This window comes from Cavia porcellus, unplaced genomic scaffold, assembly GCF_034190915.1.
Source record: "Cavia porcellus strain 051 isolate PalLab524CR breed Dunkin Hartley unplaced genomic scaffold, mCavPor4.1 scaffold_6, whole genome shotgun sequence".
Taxonomy (NCBI): domain Eukaryota; kingdom Metazoa; phylum Chordata; class Mammalia; order Rodentia; family Caviidae; genus Cavia; species Cavia porcellus.
In genome coordinates this window covers 82,430,175-82,455,691 of record NW_026947489.1, presented here as the reverse complement: position 1 = coordinate 82,455,691, position 25,517 = coordinate 82,430,175, and the positions used below count along the sequence as shown (strand labels likewise).

At 45.4% G+C, this 25,517-nt stretch overlaps 1 protein-coding gene across 5 annotated transcripts; it reads right to left on the bottom strand.

Moving 5' to 3' along the window:
- Positions 1 to 116: 116 nt before the first annotated feature.
- Mtmr4 (myotubularin related protein 4) lies at positions 117 to 24,340 on the bottom strand. 5 transcript variants are annotated; one of them, XM_023563830.2, is made up of 19 exons: positions 23,895 to 24,340; positions 22,697 to 22,735; positions 18,765 to 18,854; positions 18,307 to 18,423; positions 17,715 to 17,797; positions 15,648 to 15,808; positions 15,434 to 15,530; positions 15,126 to 15,239; positions 14,115 to 14,308; positions 13,745 to 13,873; positions 13,135 to 13,246; positions 12,445 to 12,640; positions 12,057 to 12,242; positions 11,808 to 11,978; positions 11,490 to 11,644; positions 4,615 to 6,001; positions 3,123 to 3,233; positions 2,832 to 2,920; positions 117 to 2,364 (listed from the first exon to the last, which is right to left on the bottom strand). In XM_023563830.2, exons 2-19 carry the CDS (start codon positions 22,697 to 22,699, stop codon positions 2,187 to 2,189), a joined length of 3,573 nt encoding a protein of 1,190 aa, XP_023419598.2. In that variant the 5' UTR covers positions 22,700 to 22,735; positions 23,895 to 24,340; the 3' UTR covers positions 117 to 2,186. The 5 variants fall into 5 exon arrangements, with proteins under 5 accessions (XP_023419598.2, XP_063107288.1, XP_063107290.1 ...); XM_063251218.1 differs by lacking the exon at positions 23,895 to 24,340 and adding an exon at positions 22,878 to 23,571; XM_063251220.1 differs by lacking the exon at positions 18,765 to 18,854 and having other exon boundaries at positions 23,895 to 24,024.
- Positions 24,341 to 25,517: the final 1,177 nt, after the last annotated feature.

Here is a 25,517-nt window from a genome sequence, read left to right as displayed (position 1 = left end):
AGAGAAGTCCATTTTAAAAACAGAAATTGTCAGAAGAAAATGTAAGTTTTTCTTATGGATAGAAGAACAACGAGTATTATGTTTTCACAGAAACTAAAATAAAAAGACCCAACAAAGCAGCACTAATATAGAGATTTTATTTGAACCGTATTGAGTTTTTACAGCACATTGCATGTTTGTCACAACGCAACTGCACAGTTTAGATTTTTGGCCACATTAGGTCACTTACACCCACAACAGCTCTGAAAGGAGTATTTGATGAGCCTATCTGAGCCAAGGGCCCAGAGTGTCTCTCCAAGGCCATGCAGCTTATTCTCTGATGGGACAGTCCCTCAAAACAGCCACACAAAGTAGACAGATACAGTCTCATATGTCACCAGTCTTACAACCCACCCCCTGAAAACAGGCAGAGTGAAGTGCAATGTAAATCAAGTTAATTAAAAAGCCACTTACAACTGGCAGTAAGTTTTAATAATTGAGAAAATGCTTAAAAGAATTTTATGTATCAGAGACAAGGAATAGTTTGTTATTTTTTCAATGATCTCTCAGGAATTTCTCAGACACAAAATCTCCATTATTCAGCTCCATTTAAAAAGAAATTCTGCTAGGCTGACCTAAATATGCCAAAACTTTTTAGGTTACATCCATGGCAAGTATAAAAGAAGCACAGATGCTTCTCTGTAGGACTGAAGAAAAGATCAGGACAAACAACAATTCTTGTTCTAAGTGCAGATTTTAGTTATTTTGGAATCATTTTTTTTAGAAAGCAACATGAAAGTAGAAGTGAGAGCAACAACTACCATAGCTTTAAAACAGGATACACCTAAATGTAATTTACTTTTTATACACCAATGATTAAGCAAAATATACAAAGGAAATTCTACTGGTTTCATGATAGGCCAAAGAGACTGTATCTGTCCCAACCATAGTACATGGCTATATCACTGTATCTTTTGGTTAAGTGCCACTGGTACATATTAAGATGAAAAATCAAAACAAAAAATACGTTTGGTCCAAATGGACACATTTTATCTCCCAATTTTGGTATCAAGGCTTTTCTCTTCTGTTTGGGTTCCATTGTTAAGTGCACAGAAATAGACAGCAGCATTTGTACTGAAACCCTCACATACCAAACAGCATATTCTAGGAGGTAAAAACCAAACACTAAATTCTACCCTCAAGGTGTCAAGTGTTCAGGATAAGAAGCAGTGTGACCCAGAGGAGGCAGCAGCCAAGGGAAAGACAACATGGGAGAAGTGGGCAATGGAACAATAAAAAACTTTGTTTTATTTTCATGCCAGGAGAGGATCAAGGTGTAGCTCCTGTGTTAGCACCAGGACAACTAGGAAAAGTCAGGCGCAAAGGGTAGGGCACGATCAGCAGGTATTTCACAAGGATAATTTTTGCATTTCCCTCCTCATTCTTCACAGTGCATCCTCAAGAGCTACCTTCACAGAGTAAAGACGCAAATGCCTTCACAGCTCAAAAGAATTGATTTTTGCCATGATTAAACATCAGCAGTTTTCCTCTATTTCCAAAAATGTCTCACTCCCTAGAACTGTCCCCCTAAACTGATTATTCACTGATGCTGGCTGATGAACCAAGTGAAAAATATATTGAAACCTTCACTTGCCAAACCAGTTCGTAAGCCAAATTTCACAGAAAGTACTAATGCAACTAGAGGGAGTGCCTCTAAAGACTGAGCCTTCATGCACAGACACAGAGCACAGAGGTACAGAATAGAGTTCATCTCAAATAGGATAGGAATTCCTATCCTGTATAGTAGAATCTGTTTTTTTCAAGGTGGAGAGTTGGTCTAGTTATCACTTGCAGTTTGGTTACACATATGCCTTTCTATTGCTGTTTGGGCACTTTGCACCAGGCAGTATCTATAAAGTCATCATCTTGTGACCCTTCATGAGAAAGAATTCACCAACTCAACATTAAGGTCCCAGACTCTAGGTCTGGATCAGGACCATTACCCCAAGGTAAGGGTCTCTCTAGTAGAGGTCTCTGCCAAATTGAAATTCCTCTGCTCCAGTCTCATAGTACCAAGGAGGATTTCTCAAGACAGTATCTTTGAGCTCTGTGATTTCATGAGCCACACCAAGGAACCTTCCACACTACACCTGAAGTAGATCCTCCCTTCAAACCTGCTAACATTGGACAGGTCATCTCCTCTGCATTCAACTGGAAGCTGTCGCGATAGGTTTCTTCAGATGTTGGCTCATGAATTCCCTGGTACGAGACACCTGAATGTGTTCGTAGCATGAGTTACAGACAAGAACTGGGTCATACAGTTGTTGATCAGGAATGGGCAGCTTCAGGTGGCAGCATCCAGCACAAAATACATTCCCACAATTTCTGCCAAAACACAAATAAGAAAGAGTTCACCAGAAATGCCAAATAACTGAGAATGCGTAAGTCAAAAGGCTCTCTATGAATAAATGAAAAGAAAGATGGGGGCAAACATCACTTGAACACTGCCAGCGAGCTGTGCTTTGTGTTCAGCTGTGCTGGTGATGCACATGGAGAGCCACATCTTTGCCCCAACGGGCACAGAATTTTGTTGAGGAGATGGATTCTCTTTGATACTTTATCAAATGTAAACCTTTTTTTTTTGAGACAGGGTCTCACTACGCAGTTGAGGCTGACCTTGGGCTCACTTTGTAACTCAGGCTGGTCCTACTTGCAATGACCTGCCTGCCTCTGGCCTCCCGAGTGCTGGAGTGCACCACCACGCCCAACCCGGTACCTTCATTTTTAGATTGATTCAATTTAGGATTATACATATGTACTGCACAACTTTATGAGTCACAAAAGCATCTTACCTGCAGTGGTGTCTTCGTTTGGCCAACCAGAATTCACAGTCACAGTTATAGCAGTGTGATGCCATATGATCTGGAACCCAGCGAGTCACCTGACAGAAAGGAAAAATTCCAGGTCCTTGTTAAGAAGGTAGAAAAGTAACATGGCAATGAGGAAAGTAGCACAAGAAAACAATGACAAGACCAGTCTTTATGACTTGGCCACGCTACTTGCCTACAACAATGTCACTCATCTGGAGGAGAGCATGTCATATGATAAATTTTCTGTCCCCTGTAAGTACCCAGCACACATACCTCAGTTTCTTTCTTATCAACAGGTTCCCAGCTTGCTTCTGACAGGCAGTCTTCACTGTGATCAGAGCCAAAATCCTCCGTATCACTGCCATCTGACTCTTTCAAACATGTCTGAAGAGAAGGCAAAAATATCAGCACTACCCTCACTACCACTGCCACTTACTGTTTACTGTGTGTCAGGCAATGTTCTAAGTGTCTTAAATGCATGAACTGATTTAATTCTTCAAAAACAGTCCTAGGATGTATACTATTATCCCCATTTTATAAATAAGGAAACTAAGCTACAGAGAAAGAAAGACATTTAGGTGTACAGCTGAGATTTAAACCTAGTATCCTGGCTTCAAAGACATGCTGTTAACCAATAACGCATACAGACACACATAAAGACTACTGCTTTTGTCGTATCTTAAACTAGGCATTGGGAACTTATGGCCCACATACCAAACCCAGCTTGTTTTTGAGCTACAAAGGCCACAATAAATAGTTATGAAACAGACTACGGGCCCACACAACCTAAAATATTTACCATCTATCCTTAAAAAGAAGTGGCTGATTTCTGTTTAAAGCATCACCCTAAATCGCAAGAAGTTGTTAGCTTTACCCATTCTACCAGCAGGGACCTAGGAATGCCCTTACGGAAGGAAGGGAAGTGTGTGTCTATAGATACCAAGCTCTTATCAGAAGATGGCTCCTAGAAGCTCCCCAAGGACTGCAGTGCCACAACCTGAGGTAGCCCAACACAGTAAAGACCGGACAGGGCTCTCCACCTCTCACCTGGATTATTCCAAATGTCCTAACCAGCCTCCTAGGCTGTGCCTCAACTGCTTCATCAAAATTTTACCCTGTTGTTGGGAGTAGATTTCTTAAAATGCAAATCCAATCATTTCTGTCACTGGTTTAAAATTTCATTGCCTTAAAGGTAAAATCCAAAATTCTAAGAGAGTACTCAAGCTGACCTTTCCAATCACCATCTAGTTCTCCAGTGTCACTTCCCATTACCCGATCCAACTTGCCTTCATCATAGTCCCAGCACAAGTGCATCTGTGTAGACACGCATATACCCACATACATCACTTCTGTGTTTAAGCCATGCCACTGGCATACCCAGTGCCTCAGTGCCTCTACAAATGGTGTTTTGCTTTCTCTCTCTACACAGCCAAATACCACATTCTTCGGCACTCTGCTCAAGCACTGTTTTCTCTTTTTTCTTTTTTGTACTGGGGATCGAATTCATGACTGCACACTTGCAAAGCAGGTGCTTATGTTGCTGAGCCAAATCCCCAGAAAGCACTGTCTTCTCAAGAAAGCTTTCCTTGACTTTTCAGTGTACTCCAGCCCTGCCTATTTAACACTCAAAACATCATTCTAATTGTTTGACTTTCATCCTAGAGCGCAAGCATCTAACTCAGTGGCACAGAGCAAAGCACCCAACAAATGAATAAAGGCTGGATGGATAGAGTACATGCATGGAAGGCAGTTGGAGAATACTTACAAAATCATCCTCATAGTCCATGGGAGGCTCTGCTGGAGGGGCACAGCAGTGGCGGATATCCAGCCTCATCTGAAGCTCACGCACCTGTCTTCGGAGTTGCTCTACCTCTTGCTTGTATCCTGCTTCAATCTGCCGTAATCTATGCTGGATTACATCCGTGGGAAAGGGAAGTCCATCATCATCCAAATAGAGAGGAGGCACTGGAGAAGGGCAGCTCAGTGAAACAGGCTTTGTGCTGGAAACTTGCTTTGGATGACCAGACAACCATATCCGGTTTTTTCCTCCAGTACAGTGTCCATTGGAATGATTGGAGCAGAGAGGTGATTTCACACCTTCTCTCTGAGCCCACTGGCCCCCAAAGCAGAGCCCTGTGGCCCGCATCTGCTTACTGCTTAACCGCTTAGTACAACAGCCATAGGAAAGCAGCCGCCTATTCTCCCCACTTGGGAATGAAGTCACCATTCCTTGGAAGCTGTCCCAGTTGGACCCCAGAAAAGAGAACTCACTGATTTGGCTCTGAGAAACTGGCTTTCGGGCTAATTCCAATGGTATTTTCCCAAAGCGAGGCTTTTCCTGTAACTGCCCATTCCTATTACTTCCTTTCATGCTAGTATCTTCCTCCCTGTGGATCAGATCTGGCACAGAACTGGGCTGTTCCTGATGGGAGACACCTGGCATATACCCTGGAGGGTCTTGGCTGAGGAAGTCAGCACTTGGTTCCAGAGGAATTTGGCAGGTAGCACTCGGTGGGTTGCAAAGGGTGCCGAGACTACAGTCCAGAGCACATCTAGGGGGCACACCCAGCACAGAGTCTGGCTGGGCTTGCTGGGGGGCACCCATAAGGGAGTCCTGGGAAGACTCAGAGAGATCACTGAGTCTGTCACACTTGCTGGAAACAATCTTAGAAAGTGCACTCACAGCTTCTACTTCAGGACAATGTTCAGGTGGCTCTCCTGAGCCATCAAAAGTCCTACCCAGCTCATCCTGGGCAGAAGGATCTGAAGCTGGTATCTTGGTCTGTTCCAGGACTTTGATTTCCGGATCAGAGGTGTTGCCTTTCATTTCCTGGGGTGCAGCAGTATTAAGCAGCTTATAACTTAGAGAACAGCTTTTGTGACTCTTGAAGGGCTTATTGTTCAAGTAGTCTTTCTGGCTGCTGGGCAAAGGGGAAGAAAGGCCCATTTCTCCCATAGTCTGCTGAGGACCCCCTACCCCAGAATCCATGAAGGCTGTCTCTGAGTCTTCAGGATTGCTGTGCCATGGCTCCAGGCCAACTCTGACCTCCTGACAGTGGTTATTCAGGTTAGGGTCACTGGATGTTCGAGTCAGGGGGCTGCTTGTATCACAGGCAGAAAGAAGGTCATCCATGGATCTGGTTTTGGGTAACCTGGAATGACAAATAAAACCTCAAGGTTTGAAAATGGGAGTTTGAGCTGGGCATGGTAGTGCATGCCTGTAATCCTAGCACTTGGGAGGCTGAAGCAGGAGGATCACTGCAAATTCGAGACCAGCCTGGGCTACAAAGGGAGTTCAAGGCCAGCCTGAACTGAATAGTGAGACCTTGTCTCAAAAAAAAAAAAAAAAAAAAAAAAGAAAAGAAAAGAAAAAGAAAATGGGAGCTACCTACAGTCATGATTAGAACAGTATCAAAACTAGCATTTAGCTGGGCATGGTAGCACCTGCTACTCAGGAGGCTGAGTCAGGAGGATTATGAGTTTGAAAATGTCTGAGCAATTTAGTGAGATCCTATCTCAAAAAACATTTTTGAAAGGGCTGAGTATATAGCTCAATGCAAGAAAACCAAACCAAAACAGTATTTATATGACAATCACATTTAAGATTACAATCAATGTTTACTAAATGTCTACTTTTTTTGTGTGTCTTTTTGAGACACGTCTCTCTATGCAGTTCAGGCTGGCCTTGAGCTCACTTTGTAGCCCAGGTTGGTCTCGAACTCGCAATGATCCTCCTGCCTCAGACTCCCGAGTGCTGGGATTACAGGCGTGAGCCACCACACCCGGCTAAATGTTTACTTTTCAAAAAGCAGGAGACATGGACCTTATTCTCAAGAACTCAAGATCTGTGCCCAGTTTTTGTCAGTCCTCAACCTACACAATTTTCCTGGGCAATCTCAACCACTCCCATAACTGCAACTACCTGCTATACTGATGTTTTCTAAATCCATTATTCCAGCCAGATCTGCATCTGAGCCTCAAACCTGGCAGACATTTTTAAGAATAATCATACTGATTTTTTTAAAAAAAATATAAGGGTTTGAGCCCAGGATCTTCACTTAGCTACCTCCCTAGGCCTTTTATATTTTATTCTGGAACAGGAATCTAAGTTGCCCAAGTAGGACTCAAGCTCATGAACTTCTTTACTTAGCCTCTGAGTACTGGGATCATACGCATGCACCACTACACATGGCTCTACCCTACTCTGTAAAACAGTTCAAAGTCCTTAGAGCAATAAGAAGTCAGGAAAATTCACCAAAAAACAAGACAGACTTCACTGACTAGCCCCCTCTTCTCAGATGACTCAGTTCAATCCAAACTAAAAAATCCCCTAAAGGCAGAGTTTAAGTACTTGATTTTTGAAATTTTATTTAATAAATATTCTACGTATGTTTTTGTTTTATTTTTACTTGAATAGAGGGGGTTGGTTTTTGTGAGACAGGGTCTTGTTCTTGTAGGGCTTGAATTCACTGTATATTCCAGGCTGGCCTGAACTTGCAGTAATCCTCCTGCCTCAGCCTTCTGAGTGCTGAGATTACAGGTATGTGCCTCCATGACTGGCAATGACTTTTTTTAATGGCAGGAAATTCTAGGAAGGCAGTGGTTCTGGTTATAGTCTCTAGAGTCTCACAGCCAGAACTCAAATCCAAGGTTGGCAACTTTTCAACTGTGTGACCTTAACTTCTCTAAGCTTTAGTTCCTCATCTGTGGAAAGTTACAGTATCTATCACATAAAACCATTGTGAGGATTAAATAAAATCATCCAGATCAAACTACTCAAGTAAAAATAAAACAAGAACATTGCTTGGTGTTTCCTACAATACATTATTGCTCTTACTTTTAAGTACCTTGAGCCCAGAACTATGTTACTTGAATCCCTAGCATTTAGCACAGAATCAGCAAAATAATTTGAGAAATAAAATGAATGAGCTTAAAATTTAACATCAGGTTTCCACTGGTAGGTGGCAACTAAATGGAAAAGAATAGCTGGTAAACATCAGGAGCTTCTAGGATCCAAAAGCCACCAAATGAGAATAGCCAAGAATGAAGAATAAGCCACGGTTCAATGTCTACTGGTGGTACAAATAGTCTCATAGTTCTAAGCTCAGAAACTGGCACCTGTAACTGATATCGAAGAGTCTTTGGGTCCACCTCACTCTGCAATTCCACCCTACAACTTTCAACCAATCCAGAGTTTGCCGAGGATTTCTCTATAACATTTCTAAATGTAATCTTTTCTCTTTTTGAAGGACCTATCTCCTGAAATCTGAACTATTGTAAATGTTGACTGGTCTCTGTGCCTTTACCTACTGTGCTCACTAATAGGGTTCTCTGAAACTCCCATTGTCAACAGGTCACAATGACTTCTTACATCAATTTACTACGGACCAAACTGGACCAAACAAACTCTTTACTGTCATGTAAAGAGGCCCTCAACAACCTGTTCTATGCAGTATTTCTTCCCATGCCTCAAAATACTCCCTTCTCAAAGCCTGTTGGCTTCAGAGAGATTTTTTTTTTTTTTTTTTTTTCCCTTAAAAACACTTCTCAAATATTCAGTTCCTTCGGACCACTTTCAATTAACCTTGTTACCAAGTTCACAACTTCCTTTATCCTGTGCACTTATTTTCCACTTAAAAATGTAGTAAAGAACCTATGATATACCAGGTCCTTGGCTACGCTCTGGGGCACAGAAAAACCATAGTTCCTGCCTGGTCCTTCATGAAAATCTGCTGAATAAAACATCCAAATGGCCCTTATAAAAAAAAATATCTATCTGTGCACAGTGGTGCCTACCTATAATCACAGCTACTCAGGAAGTGGCAGCAGGAGGATCATAAGTTTGAGGCCAGTTTGGGCAACTTAGTGAGTCCCTGTCTCAAAATAATTTTTTAAAAAAGGGCTGGGAGTATAGTTCAGTGATAGAGTGTTTGCCTAACATTCATGAAACTTGGTTCAACCCCAGGCTCACACCAAACAACGAAAACAAAAAATTCTTTTGTCCAACAGCTTTGAACTACACATATTTTTATTTACTTAGATGCTAATATAGAACTGTTTTCTAGTTGTCCTGTATCTTATAGTTTTTAAAAAATCTCTTTAAAGTAGGATCGGTATCTTTGATTTTTTTGGTACAGCCCACAAAACCAATTTCAGTTCTAAGCAACTTATAGACAGTACACTTACTAAAATGACATTAGAGACTGATGTAAGTCAATGATTATTTAGTGGTTCAGAGCTTACTGAAAATTTGATAAAAAGTTACGGCTTCTCTCCCTGGAAAAGTAACTTGATGAACCTACACTCAAAATTCTTCATACTTTAGGGAAAGTGAAAATCCTATTCCCTCACAATGGACTTAGTTCAAAAATAAAAAATTTATAATGTTGGGTATTTGGTGCCCTTTATAATAACCAATAATATGTTACATTTTAACTTTCAAAAACTCCAGCCAACAAACAAATACCAAATTTGAAATATATATATCCTTTAACATAGCATTTTTGCTTCTAGGAATTTATCTAGTAGAAACATTAGCACAAATGGAAATGTATATATGCAGGGATATATATTTGTGTATGTGTATGTACATAGCAAAGAGACTCTACTGAACCGTATTTTCTTTGGGAAGTGGGTGAGTACTGGGGATTGAGCATACGGCTTTACCTGCTAAGTACATGCATACTACTGAGCTATATATTCAGCTGACCTCTGCATTTAAAATTGGTTGAGGTCAGTAGAGGCGAATCTATGGTATGCATGCCACAGTACGTTGTTAGTTATCACTGAAAGCTCTAAAAAGCTCAATATCACTGTCTTAGATGGTAAATATTGTATGTCTTTTACCATAGTTTTTTTGGTACTGAGGATTAAGCCTAAGGCCTTTGCGTCAAACTACATCTCAGCCCTTTTTTAATTTTTAATTTGAGGCAGGGTCTCACTAGTTGCTAAGCTGCCCCAGCTAGGCTTGAACTTCAGATTCTCCTACTTCAGTATCCCAGAGTGCTACAACTACAGATGTGTGTCACCACACCAAGCTTACCATTATGTTTAAGATAGACTGACAGACAAATAGGTAGTTCACTAAAGCATTCCCTTACTGTCCAGTAAGTTCTCATTTTGGACCACTATGCAACCACTAAAAACAATAAAGTAGGACTGAGGATGTAGCTCAGTGGTAGAATACTTTTTTTTTTTTTTTTTTGTCTTTTTCCTTTTCATCGGTACCCGGGATCGAACTCACGACTGCCTGCTTGCAAGGCAGGCGCTTATGCCGCTGAGCTATATCCCCAGCCCCCAGTGGTAGAATACTTGCCTAACATGCATAAGGCCCTGGATCTGATCCTCAGCAAAACATAACAGTATAAATAAATAATAAAAACAATAAAGTAACATTAAATATGTTGGCACGGGATGATAGCCTGATAGTGGGAAAATCTGCAAAACAGTATAGAAAAAAATTTTTTTGTTTTAAAAATGGATATGTTATAGAGGTAGGAATATGTGTATTTCACCAGTTTTTTTTTTTTTTTTTTTTTTTGTCTTTTTCCTTTTTATCGGTACCAGGGATCGAACTCACAATTGCCTGCTTGCAAGGCAGGCGCTTATGCCGCTGAGCTAAATCCCCTGCCTCTATTTCACCAGTTTTACCTAGAAAGCTGAGACAGTTTCTATCTGGGGGCCTCAGGTATGCATGTGGATGCAGTTATACAAAAAAATACCTAAGAGAATCTATCAAAAACATTCGCAGTAGGACTGAGGATATAGTTCAGTGCATAGTGCCTGCCTGGCAAGCACAAGGTTGTGAATTCAATTCCTGGTACCAAAACTAAAAAACAAAACCTTCACAGTATATATCCTGGAGACAAGGATCAGGAGAAAAACTTTTCAATTTTCTGTATTTTTTTGTTTGTTTGTGGTACTAGAAATTGATCTCAGGGACCACAGAGTTACATCTCCAGCCCTTTTATTTTTTGAGACAGTCTTGCTAAGTTGCCCAGGTTAGTCTTCAATTTCAGTTTTCCTGCTTCAGCCTTCTGCATAGCTGAGATTACAGTTGTGCCTGGACTGAAACCCCTGCCCCTCCCTTTCAAATAAGGAACAAGGATTACTCTTATAATTTAAGAAGTCCCCATCTTGCTTCTCCTCAAATAAGCTTCATTTTATATCTTGCTCTAAACTTCAGCCTTTTTCTGAAGGAGTAAAGGTCATACCCCTGCTGGAGTCCCACTTACCCAAGTATCAGATGCTTCTAGAAGCTAATGCTGAACATAGTAAAGGTTGCTACAAAGATAGCAAGCTCCCCATGCCTTTTATCAGTGAACAAACAATCAACACCATTCCCACAAACCTTCATGAAATAGTCCTTTCTTTTTCATTCTCCTCTCCCCTGCTTGGATCTGTCACATGGTGTGATAGCAGCTCCAGGAAAGAAGGTAACCAACCTTATCTTTAGAGAGGACCTTGAAAACAGAGTGCACCCCGGCTAGCCACGAGTCACAGGCCAAGTTTCTCCCTTAACTGACTGAAGAAGTTGCTTTTAAATAGCTCATGAAAAAAGGAGAACAACATTTAGGCAAGATAGGAAGCAGGTACTGCTTTCTTAGTAAAGAGTGGAAAGAGTACAAAGGGCTTTCTCACCTGTCCAGAGAGCGGCCAGAGAACTCCTGGCTCTGGGCTACTGGAGAAAGGTAAACATCCATATTTTCCTCTCCAAGTGTACATGGAGATGATGCAGGCAGATAAACAGCTGTCCAGAGGTGTAGGGCTCGGACATGACAGACAGGATGCAGGACCTAGGGAAGTGGCCCAACATGAGTGTTTTGGATGCTATTTCCCTTTTCCTTCCCTTTGGCTTTTATTCTCCCCACTGACTCGGCCTCGTTTACTTGCAGAAAAGGCCTAGTCTACCCAAACTACAAACTACAAACTACAAACTACAAAAAGACATAGCCTTACCATGTCTGAGCCAGGTGTGTAGAGGAAGTTGTGAAAGTTCTTATTGCCAGCCCGCAGGAGTGCCCACACAGAGCATGTTCGCTTGTAGATGTTACGCTTCTCTCGCTCACAAGGGTTGTTTGCCAGGAACGTGCCATAGAGGCAGGAGTATGTGTGCTGCACCAGTTTTACCTAGAAGACCAAGATAGCTTGTACTTAGGTGCCTTAGGATACCATTTCCGCCACCTGGTTACAGGCTTTAGGACTTACCAGAAATGCTTCATTAAATTCAAACAGGCAGGGGAATTGCTTAAGCAACTGATGAACAGAATCAAGCCACTGGAGGAACACAGGGCACTGCTCATTTTGGTCTTCTGCATTCTCTTGGTGGCCACAGCGATCTCCAAACTTGTGCCCAAAATCCAGCCAGTCAGACTCCACTAACACTTGGAAGCCCTGCAAAAAGTTAGCAGTCCAGCACAAGGGCCTCTTTGGAAAGTAAGTGTACTACTCCCCAGGGGACTGTCCCAAGCAAGCAACTGGCAGGTTCAAAGAACAAGCCTGAACCTGGAAGAAGACTGAGATTCCCAAGACAGTTCCAGAACCATCCTTCCACCACCACTTCCCCTGTTCTTCCCTACCCAGCCCTTCTCAATACCTCCAGTGTCCTGTAATATGGGTCCAGTAGTATTTTGGCCAGGGCTACAATCTGCGGCGTGCGGTCCCAGCCATCAGAGCAATGCACAAGCACAGGGCGGCCTTCACGGTCTACTGTATTAGCAACCAGCACAGCTGCTTTTAGCATCACTGACAAATGCTGCAGCCATTTGGTACTCTCCAGTGCTGACAACCAACTACACAAGAGCAAAAAATCAAGCCTGTCACTCAGGATAGTGAGGCCACAACAATCTCTCTACCACCTCTAGTCAGCTCCACCCAGTGAAGTCTCCAGTGAGGGCTGAGACCAAGAGGTCCAAGCCGTGGCCTTTCTGCTAAGGCGTATCTAGCAGGAAGGTGGAGGAAACATGCTCTGAAACAGAGAAGAGCTTCTTTAGAGAGAAACTAGGAAGTACCACATGTACATGTACACTTCTCTTTCCAGTTCTCTGCATTTTTTGAGTAGGACAGTGACATAAGAATCCAACGTCCTGTGACTGTGCCAAAGTGTTGGCTGAGAAGTACAAAAAATGTCCTTGCCACTAGTCCACTGCCACCAACTCGACCCAAGCCCTGAGGTCTCCTTACACCTTCAGACGTCCCATCTCCCCATCAAATCTTCCAAGAATAAGAAGTACTGGATAAGGGATGAGACTGGCAGAATGATGAAATCACATCAGGGAACACCTACTTGCTGGGATCCGGCATCTGGCTACACACAGCCCGAAGGTACTGGAAACTGTTCCGGATGGCATGGATGTTGGCCATTCCCATAAAGACAACCTCACAGTTGGGATAGTACTCTGTAGGTGAAAGAAGAGAGTAAGGCATGAAAGCACGCCCTGGTGACAGGCATTCAGAACAAAGCTTCCTTGGAAGAAAAGGCACTCCAGGATGGGAACTAAACAGACTCTTGAAATCTGAATTACACTTTATTTCTGGCTACTCTGGTGCTGTATAGTAATAGTAATTGTATCAATAACAAAAGGTAGTACTATAACAACTAAGAATGACAATATATAGGAAATTTTCAATAAACAGTATCTGCTCTGTGCCAGAATTTTATATATCCAAACTCTAATCATCCCCCAAGTTTGCAAGGTATGTATCATCTCCATTTTACAAATGGGAAAATGAAGCTTGAGAGGTGAAGCAACTTAAGCATAATCATAGCTTGTAAGTAGCAGAGTCCTGGTTCCAAGCAGCTTTGTTGAGTTCAAGTACTCAAGCTGCCCTCAACCTGGTCTTCACCAAAGCCATGCCAAACACAGGTTCCACAGACACTGGGTTAACAGCAATACCTTCACACTCACAACCTCCACCCTTGGCCCGGTTAGCCACGGCTGCCGTGTACGATCTTGCATCCAGGATCAACAGCTTTTGAGGGGCCGCTGCACTCTCCACCCCAGAGCACGCAGTCAGAGAGGAATCTAAATACACAGCAGGGAGAAGACCTGGGGTCAGCCAGCTGCCCAATGTCATTATGGTTCTGTGATACCCATCTCAGATGAAAGCAATGTCCGAGTAGAGACCCCTCAGACCTCACAGCCTCCTCAAAGGCAGGGACCCAGGTGCCCAGTGTGCTGTCATTTCCATTCTGTCACTGGGCCTTGGAAGGGTCTGAGGCCAAAGAAAGGGACTGCCTGGGAGCCAGCACCAACTACACCTTACCGAAGTCAGCGTCACATGCTTCACTGGCATCATTCCCAGTGCTGAGGGAGGCCCCAATGGCTCGTGTCCCAGGGTTCAGGGCACAGGCTTTGGCAATGGACGTGACCAGGTACTCATCATCAGCATTGCGCCAGCCCCACCAGCTGATCTCGGGCTGGCTGCAGCGGGCAATCGCAGCCCCATTACGCAGGTGTCTGACAAAACAGAAGAAACCACAATGCCCTTAGCATTCGAAGCCTCTGGTGCCTACCACGGACACCTCAGGGGCCACACCAAGGTCTCCCAAGGTAGCAGGGGGTACCAATTCATTTAGGCCATCATAATAGCAACCAAAAGGCTTCACATCTCTAGACAAGTTTCATTTACAATGCGCCATCACACACATTTTCTCAAATGGGCTCCATATTCCCAAGGTGATCCTGACTCATCAGATCTGCACAGCACCTGCTCTCAGTACAGGCGCACATACAGGCACACAGCAGGAGAACGAAGCTGGAGCCAGGAACACAAACAAAATCCAAACCTCATGGTTACTATTTTTCACACTATTTTAGCTGCACTGTTTTTGTGCAGGCGTCATTAAACTTCGCAGTTAAAGAATTAGACATGTTCTTGGTTTTGTGGGTCACAACTAGACTTGTCATGTATTCTTCACAATCTTTTTTAAAAAATAATCCTTTATATGTGGAAAAACCATTCATAGCTCATAAACTATACATAAAATAAGTTGTAGGTTGGATCTGATCTCCAGGCCTGTATAATACAACATTTTACATGCACATGCATATGTATACACACATACTATCTCTACAAAAAATTTTAAAAAAAGAAAGTGGATAAACCCCCTAAAAGCCCTATCTTTAGAAGAAAAGTCATTTTCATTTTAAAATAATTTTAGTCACTTTCCTATAGGAAGCCAATTCCCATTCAACCTGGCTACCAAATCCGCAGATCCTTATTTTCCTTATTACACAAAACAGCCTCCCTACTTCATATCGCTTATTGCCTCACCTATACACAACCACAGGGATGCGCTTCCAGGAACGGAAGGAAGCCACGTTTTCTAGTTCTTTATCTGTGATCCACACGGGAACCAGCAACTTCTGAGGGTAACTGGGGCATAACCTGAGAAGAGACCAGAGGGGTTCACCACATAGGGTCTAAGATACGTCGGCACAGGACCCAAGATAACTTTGTAAGAAGTGTAACAGGAACCTTCCTGCCCCACAGACCCAGGAGCCGTGCCCATCTTGCTTTATTCAAACGTGGAAGGGGACTGGTCTGGACTGATGTTTGGTCCTCCACCCTTGCCCGCTCACTTGTAGTTGCTGTTGATATGTGAGACTCTCCAGACGTTCTGCAGATCAAAGCCCATCCTGACAAGCTCTGCCTCCTGCCGACATCGAATATGTTCTCCTGCAACACAGCCCCCCAAGCTGTCAGCTTACCTCGGCCTCTATGTCCAGTGGTGGAAGAGGGAATGAGAACTGGGTGGAAAGCAGCAGCCTTCCAAAGAAGCCAGCCTGGTCTCACCTGGCTGACACAGGTGGGTGTGCTGGTCCTCCTCAGTCAGCCCTAGGCACCAGGCATGGTAAGCAAAGGCAAACAGGTCCTCAGGCTTGGCAGGTCTTGCTGTGGCCCGGGTTAGCCTTGAGAGCCACTCTTGGCACTGCTTGAAAGTGGAAAAGTGGCACCTGCAGGACAAGAAGCCACAGGCCTGGATGAGGCAAGGGAAGGATATACCATGGAGAGGTAAAAACACAGGGGAAAAACATAGCCAGAGGAAGGCTGTGAGGAAAATGGGCTGCAAAGCGAAAGTGAAGACGATGGAGGAGGGGAGAAGCACCATGGGTGAAACAAGGACACTGCACATCACCCAAAGTTGTCTTCCATGACAGTTCTGTTCCTAGGAACTTCTGTGTTTGAGACACATTTATCCCCCACAATGGGGCCTACCACTGCATCTCTGTGTTTGAGATACATTCTCAAATCAAGTCCAACTGCTAACATATGACCCCGAATGCACTCCATCTTCCTACCCTACCAGCCAGTGTGATCTCTTGTGACTCCCTAACACGAACCTTCTGCTTCAGGCAAGAAGGCTGCGTACACCATTCTTGTCTCCTTGTTCTTTCTCTTCTGCTTGATAACGCCTCCTCTTTGCCCAACCATACCCTACAAACACTAAGACAATTTCAGTCCCATCTCTACCTCAAAGTCTTCCCAACTTACTCCCTTTCATAGACTCTTTCCTCTCTTAAATTGTTTTCTTGGTTTGAGACAGGGTCTTGCTATGTAGTTCAGACCAGCCCTGAACTCATGTAGCCCAGGGTGCCTCAAACACAGGTAATCCTCTTGCCTCAGCATTCTGAGTGCTGGGATTACAGGTATGCACCACCACACCAGCCCTCTCTTAATTCTTACTGTACCGCTAACATTAAATAATCCATACTGCCATGTCAAGTCTTCCTTCAGTGACCAAGCATTAGCCTCCGTGAGGGGAAGCGCAATGTGGATTTTCCTTCTGAATCCCCTACAGACCTGAGCACATGGCCAATTCTAAACCAAGCATCCTTCTAATACTCATCAGAGTCATCCTAGTCCCCTCTTTCTTTCATATGCAATCTGTCAGCAAATCATGTCACCTCTACCTTCAAAATACACCCAGAATCTGATCTCTCCACTGACTGATATTTACATTTGTCAGGCCAATACCACCTCTCATGTTAGTAACTACAGTAGTTTCCTAGCCCATCTCCTAGCTTCTGCCTTGGCTAGTGTCAATATATCAGCTAAAGTGAGTCTATAAAGCATTAACCAGATGATGTCACGCCTTTGTTCAAGAAATTTCTCAGTTCCCTCAAAGCTATTTCCAATCATTATGACGACTTCCCCTGCTCTCAGACCTTGTATTTCCGCTTGTCCTCACCTACATTCACGACGCTGGCCACACTAGCCTCATGCCATTCTTCCAGGATAGGTACCCATCAGGGCCTTTGTACTCACTGTCCTCTCTCCTGACACACTGATCCCGCAAACACTCACATGGTCACTCTTTTTTAGGTATTGGCTCACCTTGTCACCTTTCCGGTGCAGATCTCTTTGACCACTTGTTTAAAACTACAACTTCATGCCCTTAGCACCCGTATTGCCTTCCCCTGCCTTATTTTTTCCTTTGTCCTTAGCACCACTTAACATAATTCACTTATTATTTTTTACTGGAATATAAGCTCCATGATGGAGGAAAATTTTGTCTATTTATTTTCTGTTATATCTCTGATCCATAAAGTGGTCTGGCATAGAGTACTTAATAAACATTTGCTAAATGAACAAATAAATGACCCAGTAATGATGTGCATGGTCTGTGCCAGATATCATCCTATCTGTTTCTACATACATTATGTCATTTAATCCTTACTGTGACTCTATGAGTTAAACATCATCCTTTTTTTTTTTTTTTTTTCAGTTTAAGACACTTTGGGTCAGTAAATTGACCTACCAAATCAGAATAGAATTTTTACCTTCTCCTTCAATAGAAATCTTTGGACTCTTGTACAAGACTAGGGTCACTGGACCCGAGCAGGGCTCCATTATGCTCACCTCACCACTTTAGAGTCCTTGCAGGCAATGTGCAACTGGAACATATCACGGCTCTCCACACTGTCAATCATCCGGAGGGGAACCTTCAGAAGAGGGCAAACTGAAGCTCAAATCCCCAACTCCTGGCACCACACCTTTCCCCACCCCAGCCCAGGTACTGATTATAATGAAAGGAAGGAAACTAGCATATACTGAGGACCTGTTAAGTACTTAGTAAACTGCACTAGGTCCTTTACACATGACCTCAATTAATAATCACCCTATAGTATAGAAAGAAAACCAAGGCTGAGTTTAAAGACTTCTCTGAGGTCACAAAGCTGGCAAGTGAAAGTGAAGGAAAAGAACTCAGATTTGCCTGACTTCAACAGTGCCTCTGTGCCCCTAAAAAGAGCCAGCAACAGGTAAAAGAAAGGAAGGAGAGGAAAAATGAGCCAGAGAGAAAGACACAAGGCAAGAAAACAATAAGCCATTGAGAAGGAGAAGGAAACTCCAACTATTTCGCAGACATGATCAGGTAAACTATTATAATAATACCACCTTAAACCTCATTGGAATTTAAGCTCAGGTGTAGGAAAACAAGACAGAAACTCACGTTGATGACAGAGTCCTTGAACTTGATATGCAGCCGGTAGTTGGAGATAGCAATGAGGGCATCAGCTGCCCGGCCCAGGAACTCCACTCCCTCACCCTGCAATACTGTGAAGGGTACCTGCAAGGGACAAAAGAGCCCTCATCCAGAATTGAGTCACCCCTCATTCTCCTCTGTAGCTCCTACCAGGTTTAACCTATGGAAAAACTGGACTATGGCAGAAAAGAGAATCCTCCCTGTCAGGTCGCCAGGTCACAGCTATAAAGGAAAGCTATCATTTCTTCCCTGGGACCAACGGTTTCATAATCTAGATACAGGTAGACTCATCCACCTCCTTTAGAGACCCAGAAGGAAGTCTGAGCTATGGACATGTTGTAGGTCCTCTTGGAGATTTTAGAGGGAGGGAAGTCATTTTTTAACTGAGCATAAACCCCACCCACCTGGGCTCAACTCCAACTTACCTGAAGATTTTCCTCCTCCTTCACTAGTTCTTTAGGGGGAAAGAGATCTTTGGCTTGGATATACTCCAGGCTGGGGGGGCCCTCCTCACCCTGCAGAAAGGCCATAATCCAGAGTCACTAAGCTCTACTTGGCCCCTCAGGCTCATTTGTTCCCCTTCCCACCAATAAATCTAGATAATGTCCCCCTACACATACATACACACACATACATACTTCTAAAGCTTCTTTCCAACCAGAGGAGGGAAGGGAAACCTGGCCTGGTTGGAAGGGGGGAAAGGTAAAATGGAGGGGGTACTCGAGCCAAGTAAGACTAAAGGAAGAGCAAGAAAAGCCGGAGGAACTGGGAATCTGCACTGATCAGAGATGAACTCTCCTGTAGAAACAAAATTTCAAATGGAGGAAGACAAAACTAAGGAAATGACTAATGTAGGGGTAAGGCAAGAGTGAAAATAGGAAAGTTCTGTCCAAAAAAAAAAACAAAAACAAAAACAAAAAAACAAAAGGAGCTAGGTGTGGCAGCTGATTACCGGGAGAAGAGGAAAAATCAAGCACCTCCAGCCACGGAAGCTTCAAGCTGGTGGGTGAAAAAGACAAAGAGGAGTAAGGCTGGGGGGGATTCAGTCCCGTGCCTCTAGAGGGCCTTCGTGGATGCTTTCAAAAGGAGGATGGCGTTTTGGAGCTGAGCTTCTCTTCCTGTTAAGCACTCATAACCTGCTAAGCACCCTGCCTTGCCTACAGATCTGAGGGGGAATTCCTGAGGAATACCCACAGCAAGCAGAAGTTGCTCCTCTCCCAACCACCAGGAGGGAGAAAGGGGATCCATGCGACCAGGAGGGAACAGGAGACGCAAGGACAGTCAGGGGAGAGAGAGGAGACCTGGCAAACACCCATGGGGTTGGGGGGATCTGAGAGGACAGATGGAGGAAGCTGAGAAGGAGCTTTAAGCCAGCAGCGAGGGACAGACTAGGAATGATGCAGAGGTAGAGGCCTACAGAGGAAGGGAGATGAAGAAGAGTCTCTCTAGGGGACAGTCAAGGAGAAAAGACTGGCATGTCAGGTGAGGCATGGCGTGTGGAGGGAGGAGGTGACTGGAGAAAGGGAGGCAGTTCACAGACATCCTGTGGTCCCCGACCAGCTGCCTAATATCCCACAGTCCACTGGCCACATCCCACATCGCCTGGCAAAAATGCAGCGGGTGGGACCAAGATGGAGAGGCGGGGGAGGGGGGTGTAAAGGGATGTACCCCCCATAGGGCGGAGCCTGGAGCGCTGCAGTCAAGGGCAGTGGATTCGGAGCCAGAATGGGCCACAGAATTTCCACCCAGCCTTCGACGATCTCCACCACCCGAAGACAGTGGCAAGTCCAAGAAAAAAAGGAGTAACCCTCCTCCCCTGCCCTCTAAACGTTAGGGGAGCCTGGGGCCTTGAGAAGGGGGATAGGCTGAAATACGGTATCTCAAGGGCTGGCCCTGGGCGGAGCTGCGGGTGCGGCGTGCATTGGGTCCCCAAACCCGCAGGCAGGGCTGGCACTTACGAAGCAGCTAAGCATGGAGCAGGAGACGCGGGCGGTCAAGCTCATGGTCGCGGGCGGTCAGGGCCAGCGGACATGTCCCCGGAGCCGCTGCGCTGCCCGCCCGCCCCGGGCGCCCGCTGCATCCCGGCTGCGGGGCCCGCCAGGTGAAGCCGCGGCGGCCTGGAGCGAGCACGCTGGTAGCAGGGCACGCTAGGCTCGGTTCGCCTCTCCCCTCCCCTTCTCTCCACAATGGAGCGGGCCCAGCTCCGCCCTCTGGCACGAGCGCGGAAAGGAGCCGAGCCCGGAGAGCTAGGAGCCGGAGACCGCGCCGAGAAGGCGGAGGCAGAGCGGGGCTCCACCCAGCGACCTGGCTCCGCCCTCCCCGCCGCGCGCCGGGGCAACCCGGGAGAAGGCTAGGGGTTTTCTAAGGCCCTATCAGGAGGCGGCAAAGGCCGCCTACAGTTTTCCACTTCCCGTGTTTCCAGGTGAGCCACCCCACTCTCCTCTTATGACACAACTGTCTCCACACCCTCCCTGCTATGAGTTCCCCTATGACCAGCTCTGGAGCACATCCCTAACCTCCATCCCTTCCCCTTTCCAGTTTCAGTGCTTCCTCCTTGCCCACCCAAACCACCACCCACCACACCTGGTCCAGCAGGCATGTTCCAGTCTTTTTTTTTTTTTTTTTTTTGTCTTTTTCCTTTTTATCGGTACCAGGGATCGAACTCATGACCGCCTGCTTGCAAGGCAGGTGCTTATGCCGCTGAGCTAAATCCCCAGCCCCCATGTTCCAGTCTTTTGACCTCACCAAACTCATTTTGTCCCTGGAGAAGGGACACTGGTCTGGTGCCATAAGGGAAATCCTTTTGAGTTTTTAAAATTTTATGAACCTCCCCATTTCTAATCCTTCAGCTCCACCTCTCCCTCGTTTTCACATTCTTTGATCTAGGGTCAAAAAATCCTTGGAGAATGATTTTCTTAGTCTGAGAAAGACAAAAACTGGATTATGGCCATGGAAGCCATACAAGACCAAAACTTGATACCCAAAAGTAAGGGGATGAAGGGAGTTGGGTACCATGCCAAAGAGTGCCAAGTTCAGTAAGAGGTTCGATATCGCCAAAAGTCGCAGAAGACGCTGACTGGAACCCCAAACTTCGTGTACCTGATAAATTTCAGAAACCAGGGCTTCTGCTCTGTGGGGAGGGGAAGAATAGGAGGAAATCTGACGTTTTATTGAATATATCCTATAAGCTAAGTAGTTTTAAACATTACCTCATTGAAAACTTTCAACACTCCAAGAAGTAAGCCTTAGCTTGTTTTACAGGTAAGAACACCAGGCTTAGAGAGAAAGCATGCAATTTACTTAAGGCATTTAAGTGGTGATACTAGAGTTGAAATTAAACAAGGCTGACCCTGAAAGCCATGCTTTTTTCAAGGTATCACAGAAGAGGAAAGGGAAAGGAGCTGTCAGCTGGTAGGAGCAGGACTGGGTAGGCCAATACTGCACAAACCATAGATCTGCAGATCTCTATGGAAGGAAACAGTTGAATTCATTAACCTACCCCTAAGCACAAGGGACACCTGAAAAACTGAAGGCAAATAGGCAGGTTGTGGCCTGGCCCCGGGGGTGGGGTAGGGGGTCTGTGACTTTCTCACCTCACTGCTTCCTCCCTTAGCTCCCAAGGAGTTCCCTGAGCTTGGAGTAAGAAAAGGGCAGTTACACTTAATGGGAAATTTACAGGATTGTGATTAACCAACCCTAGTGACATTTTGGGCACTTTCACGATACTATCCTGAAATATCCTGCTAGACATTTATCAACTGTTGCCTATGGTTGCTGAATGGATAGCAGCACCTAGTAGCTGGAGTCCATGGTTTGAATGGAGTCACTCCTGATACTGCACCCATAATATTCAAGAGACCCATTGGAAGTCCCAGCATCTTAAGATAAAGAAGTCCTGGCTTTTACATACCCTAATTTATCTTCAGGATAGATGAACCTGTTTAGGAGCTGAACAAAACTCGGAGATTTTACCAGGGACCCAAGAAAAGCAAGAGGGTTGTTATAAAAGGCTAAGAGAGCTGGTGGTATGTACATGATATGGAGAAGGTGTGGCATAATCACATGCAAAAACTCTACAGGTTTCTGATCCTAGTGTCTGATTTTCAATCTAAAGGAACTCTGTGTTCAGTGGAAAAGCACTTGCCTAGCATGTGCAAGACTCTGAGTTCAATTCCCAATACCGAAGAAAACACACACACATGCACGCATGAACCTAATTTATCTGCAGAGCAGATGAACCTGTTTAGGAGCTAAGCAGAGTAGCCTGGAGCTCAAGGTCCAGAAAAGGTGAGGCAGCACCACAGATGTAGACCCAAGGATTACAGAAAATACAGTGGTCTGAGGAAAGAGTACTCACCATTCTACTGTGGTGAGGATCCTGGCTGTTGGCTTGCCACTACAAGAGATAAAGGAACGTAACAGGAAAGAACACCATTAACATCACCATAGAATCAACACATCTCAGATAGCTACCCCTCAACTTCTCTATAATTCTTCTCCCTCACAGAAGACCCAGCCTCACCCACAAGCCCCCATACCTGAGAGAGGCAATGGGGGGCCACATAGGGAGAAAGCAACAACAGAGCATGAAGCCACAAAGCTCTGGAACAGGAATGAATGTCACCCAAGCTTATTCAGCAGAACTCAAGAGTCCTGATTATCAGACAGAAGAGGAAAGGTAGAAAACTTTAAATCCTGTTCATTGCATGAACCAAAAGAAATGCCAGCTCTAAAGAGACAAATCTGCCCACTGGGACTTGGGGACATGAATCCACAGGACGGCTCTGCCAGTCTCTGAGTTTGGGAGTAGCACCCACCTGACCTGTTACTGGGGGGCAGAGTCCAGAGCAGAGGACAAGAGGGAGAGGACCACAACTTGTAATAACAAAATAACAGGGCTGAACAGGTCCTGCTGAGCATACTTGACACCAAGTGGGGTAAAGGTTATGAGGAGAAGGCCACACAACAGGGACAAATTCCAGCCGGCCGGGCCTCAGAGTCAGAATCTGTCCAATGGGTCCTAGTAACAAGAGATTTCGGGACAAGGGCCTCAGATCCACTCAGGGCGCCAGGCCCAGGTCTCACTAACGTATTCCTTCATGCCTTCTGTGCTCACAGAATAGTGCTACAAAGCCTTATAACAGCTGAGGGGATAAACTCCTTTTCTGGTCCTGCCCGCGTCCCAGATTACAGTACCCTCTTTTCCCAGCCCACTCTCCCTCATGGGGGAGCCCGCAAGCCCCAAGTCAAACTGAGCTACAGCCTCACCGCCCACTGGCACGCAGCCTCTGGGAAATGGAGGGAGGCAAAGAAGAACGATTAGGCCAGGGAAACCTAGGGTTTCTGGACCTAAGAAATCCAGTCCCGGGAGATGGGGCAGACTGGCAGGGGATTCCAGGTGTCCAGGTTCTAGGGGCGGAGCCTAACGGCTCGGAGGCGGAGCCCCGAATGACAGAAGGCGGGACTCAAGAAAGCCAGTGGGGGCCTGGGCGGTGCCAGGCAAGACGTGGTCGTTCGGTTCCCAGGATAGCAGTGCACGGGGCACAGTGACTCACCCAGGCGGCGTCCGCCCGACCCTCCAAGGCAGCGCTCTCACCACTTCCGTCTCCTGCAGCTGCTGAGGCTGTGCGGCACCAACCCCACCACGGTGCCCTCTCCCCAACCAATCGTGTCTCTGGCCTGCGTCCGTCCTGGCCAATGACCACATTAAGTCCCGCCCTGCCCCCACCACGCAGCCGACGCCCTCCCTCTCTATGGCGCGCATTGGTCCAAAGGGCAGACGCCCTCCCAGATTTTAGCCTATCTTGTGCCTCAAGAGATTGTACTTGTAAGAAGGAGGCGCGGCGCCGAAGAGGAAACGCAACCAATGGGAAATCACAGCGCGTCCCTGCGGCAGCCAATAGGGGAGAAATAAAAGGGACTACCGCTGCTGCTGCTACGGCTGCGGCGGCCGGAAGTGGGGACAGCCTGTCGTCCACTGGTAACGCAATTGAAGGCGGGGCATTGTAGGGACAGGAGCTTTGAAGCTAGTTCCGGCGACGATCGTGCGGTAGAGGTAGTTTCTCTATAAATTTCTGGTGGCACCTGTTTATCCAGTTGGGTTTAGGTTTCGCTGTTGGTCACCCAATTCCAAAGTCAGAATAGGAGGCGAGTAAACTGGTACTGAAGCTTGGTCTGGATCTTCCACCCACAGCCTTTCCTAGTTTGACAGGTTCCTCCATTTTTTTCTGTTAATGAACGACCCTGGCGTCCTTCATGACCTGCACTGTACCTCCAGTCTTGAGTAAAGCTCTCTCTCCCGAGAGAAAAAACCTGGATCTCAGACTGCCGCTAGCTAGCTGCGCCTTTTTAATCTGTAGAGGGAGGGGGGAACATGACTCAAAAGACCTAGCTCTTCGCTCCGGAGACTCAGAGCCGGAGACAAGACGCGACGTGGCCGCCAGAGGTCGCCATGGCCCCCAGACATCCCCGACCGGACAGCCTGAGAGTGCATTTTTTTCAGATTCTCAAGGGATAGCCTCAGCTTCAAAGTGGACCTGAACGATTTAGTACCAGGCCCCTACGCTGAAGTGTCCCGCAGTACATTTGTTTATAGAGCACTGGAATGTACAACTCGTTTTAGGAACACGAGAACTTTCCCTGCGTCACTAATTTAACCTTCATGAACAATGTCTGCAACCTTAACTAAAGCCTAATATTTAAGAAATGAACTTTCCCAGCACAATGATTGTGCTTTTATTCACTCCCAGCACGTATTGTAGTACTTGATGATCATAAAGCCTTCAGCATTTGTTCAGTGCTCTATCTATAGCAGGCTTTCCACAGTTCACAGCTTAATTATCCACATTCGTTTTCCTCCGATCAGGCGACACAGGAAGTTAGGTTGCATGCAGTGAACACCTATCCCCAAGAGCTGGTAACAAATTCAAAACTTCTGCAGAATTGAAGGTACTGTGTGAAAGTTAGAGAAAGATCCAGGTCCTAGATAACAGAGGCAGGATAGATAATAGACATTAAGATGGAAGGGCTGGGCTGTATTCTAAGCAAAGACTGAAGCCTGTCATGGGAAGAAGACATTTGCCCTTCAACCTCGCCTACTAAAAGTCAGAAATGGCAGCATCTCTTCTTAGCCTTTCAAACTAAGTCCTAAGATGTCAGTCTCCAGGAGGTAGAAAGAA

Excerpts from the sequence above, each read along its gene's own strand:
- Mtmr4 (XM_063251216.1), bottom strand. The coding sequence starts at position 20,342 with ATGAGCTTGACCGCCCGCGTCTCCTGCTCCATGCTTAGCTGCTTC. Across the intron at positions 18,424-18,764 it reads AGGAGGAGGAAAATCTTCAG|GTACCCTTCACAGTATTGCA; the intron begins GTAAGTTGGAGT and ends TGTCCCTTGCAG. Across the intron at positions 13,247-13,744 it reads TGGAGGTTGTGAGTGTGAAG|AGTACTATCCCAACTGTGAG; the intron begins GTATTGCTGTTA and ends TTTCACCTACAG.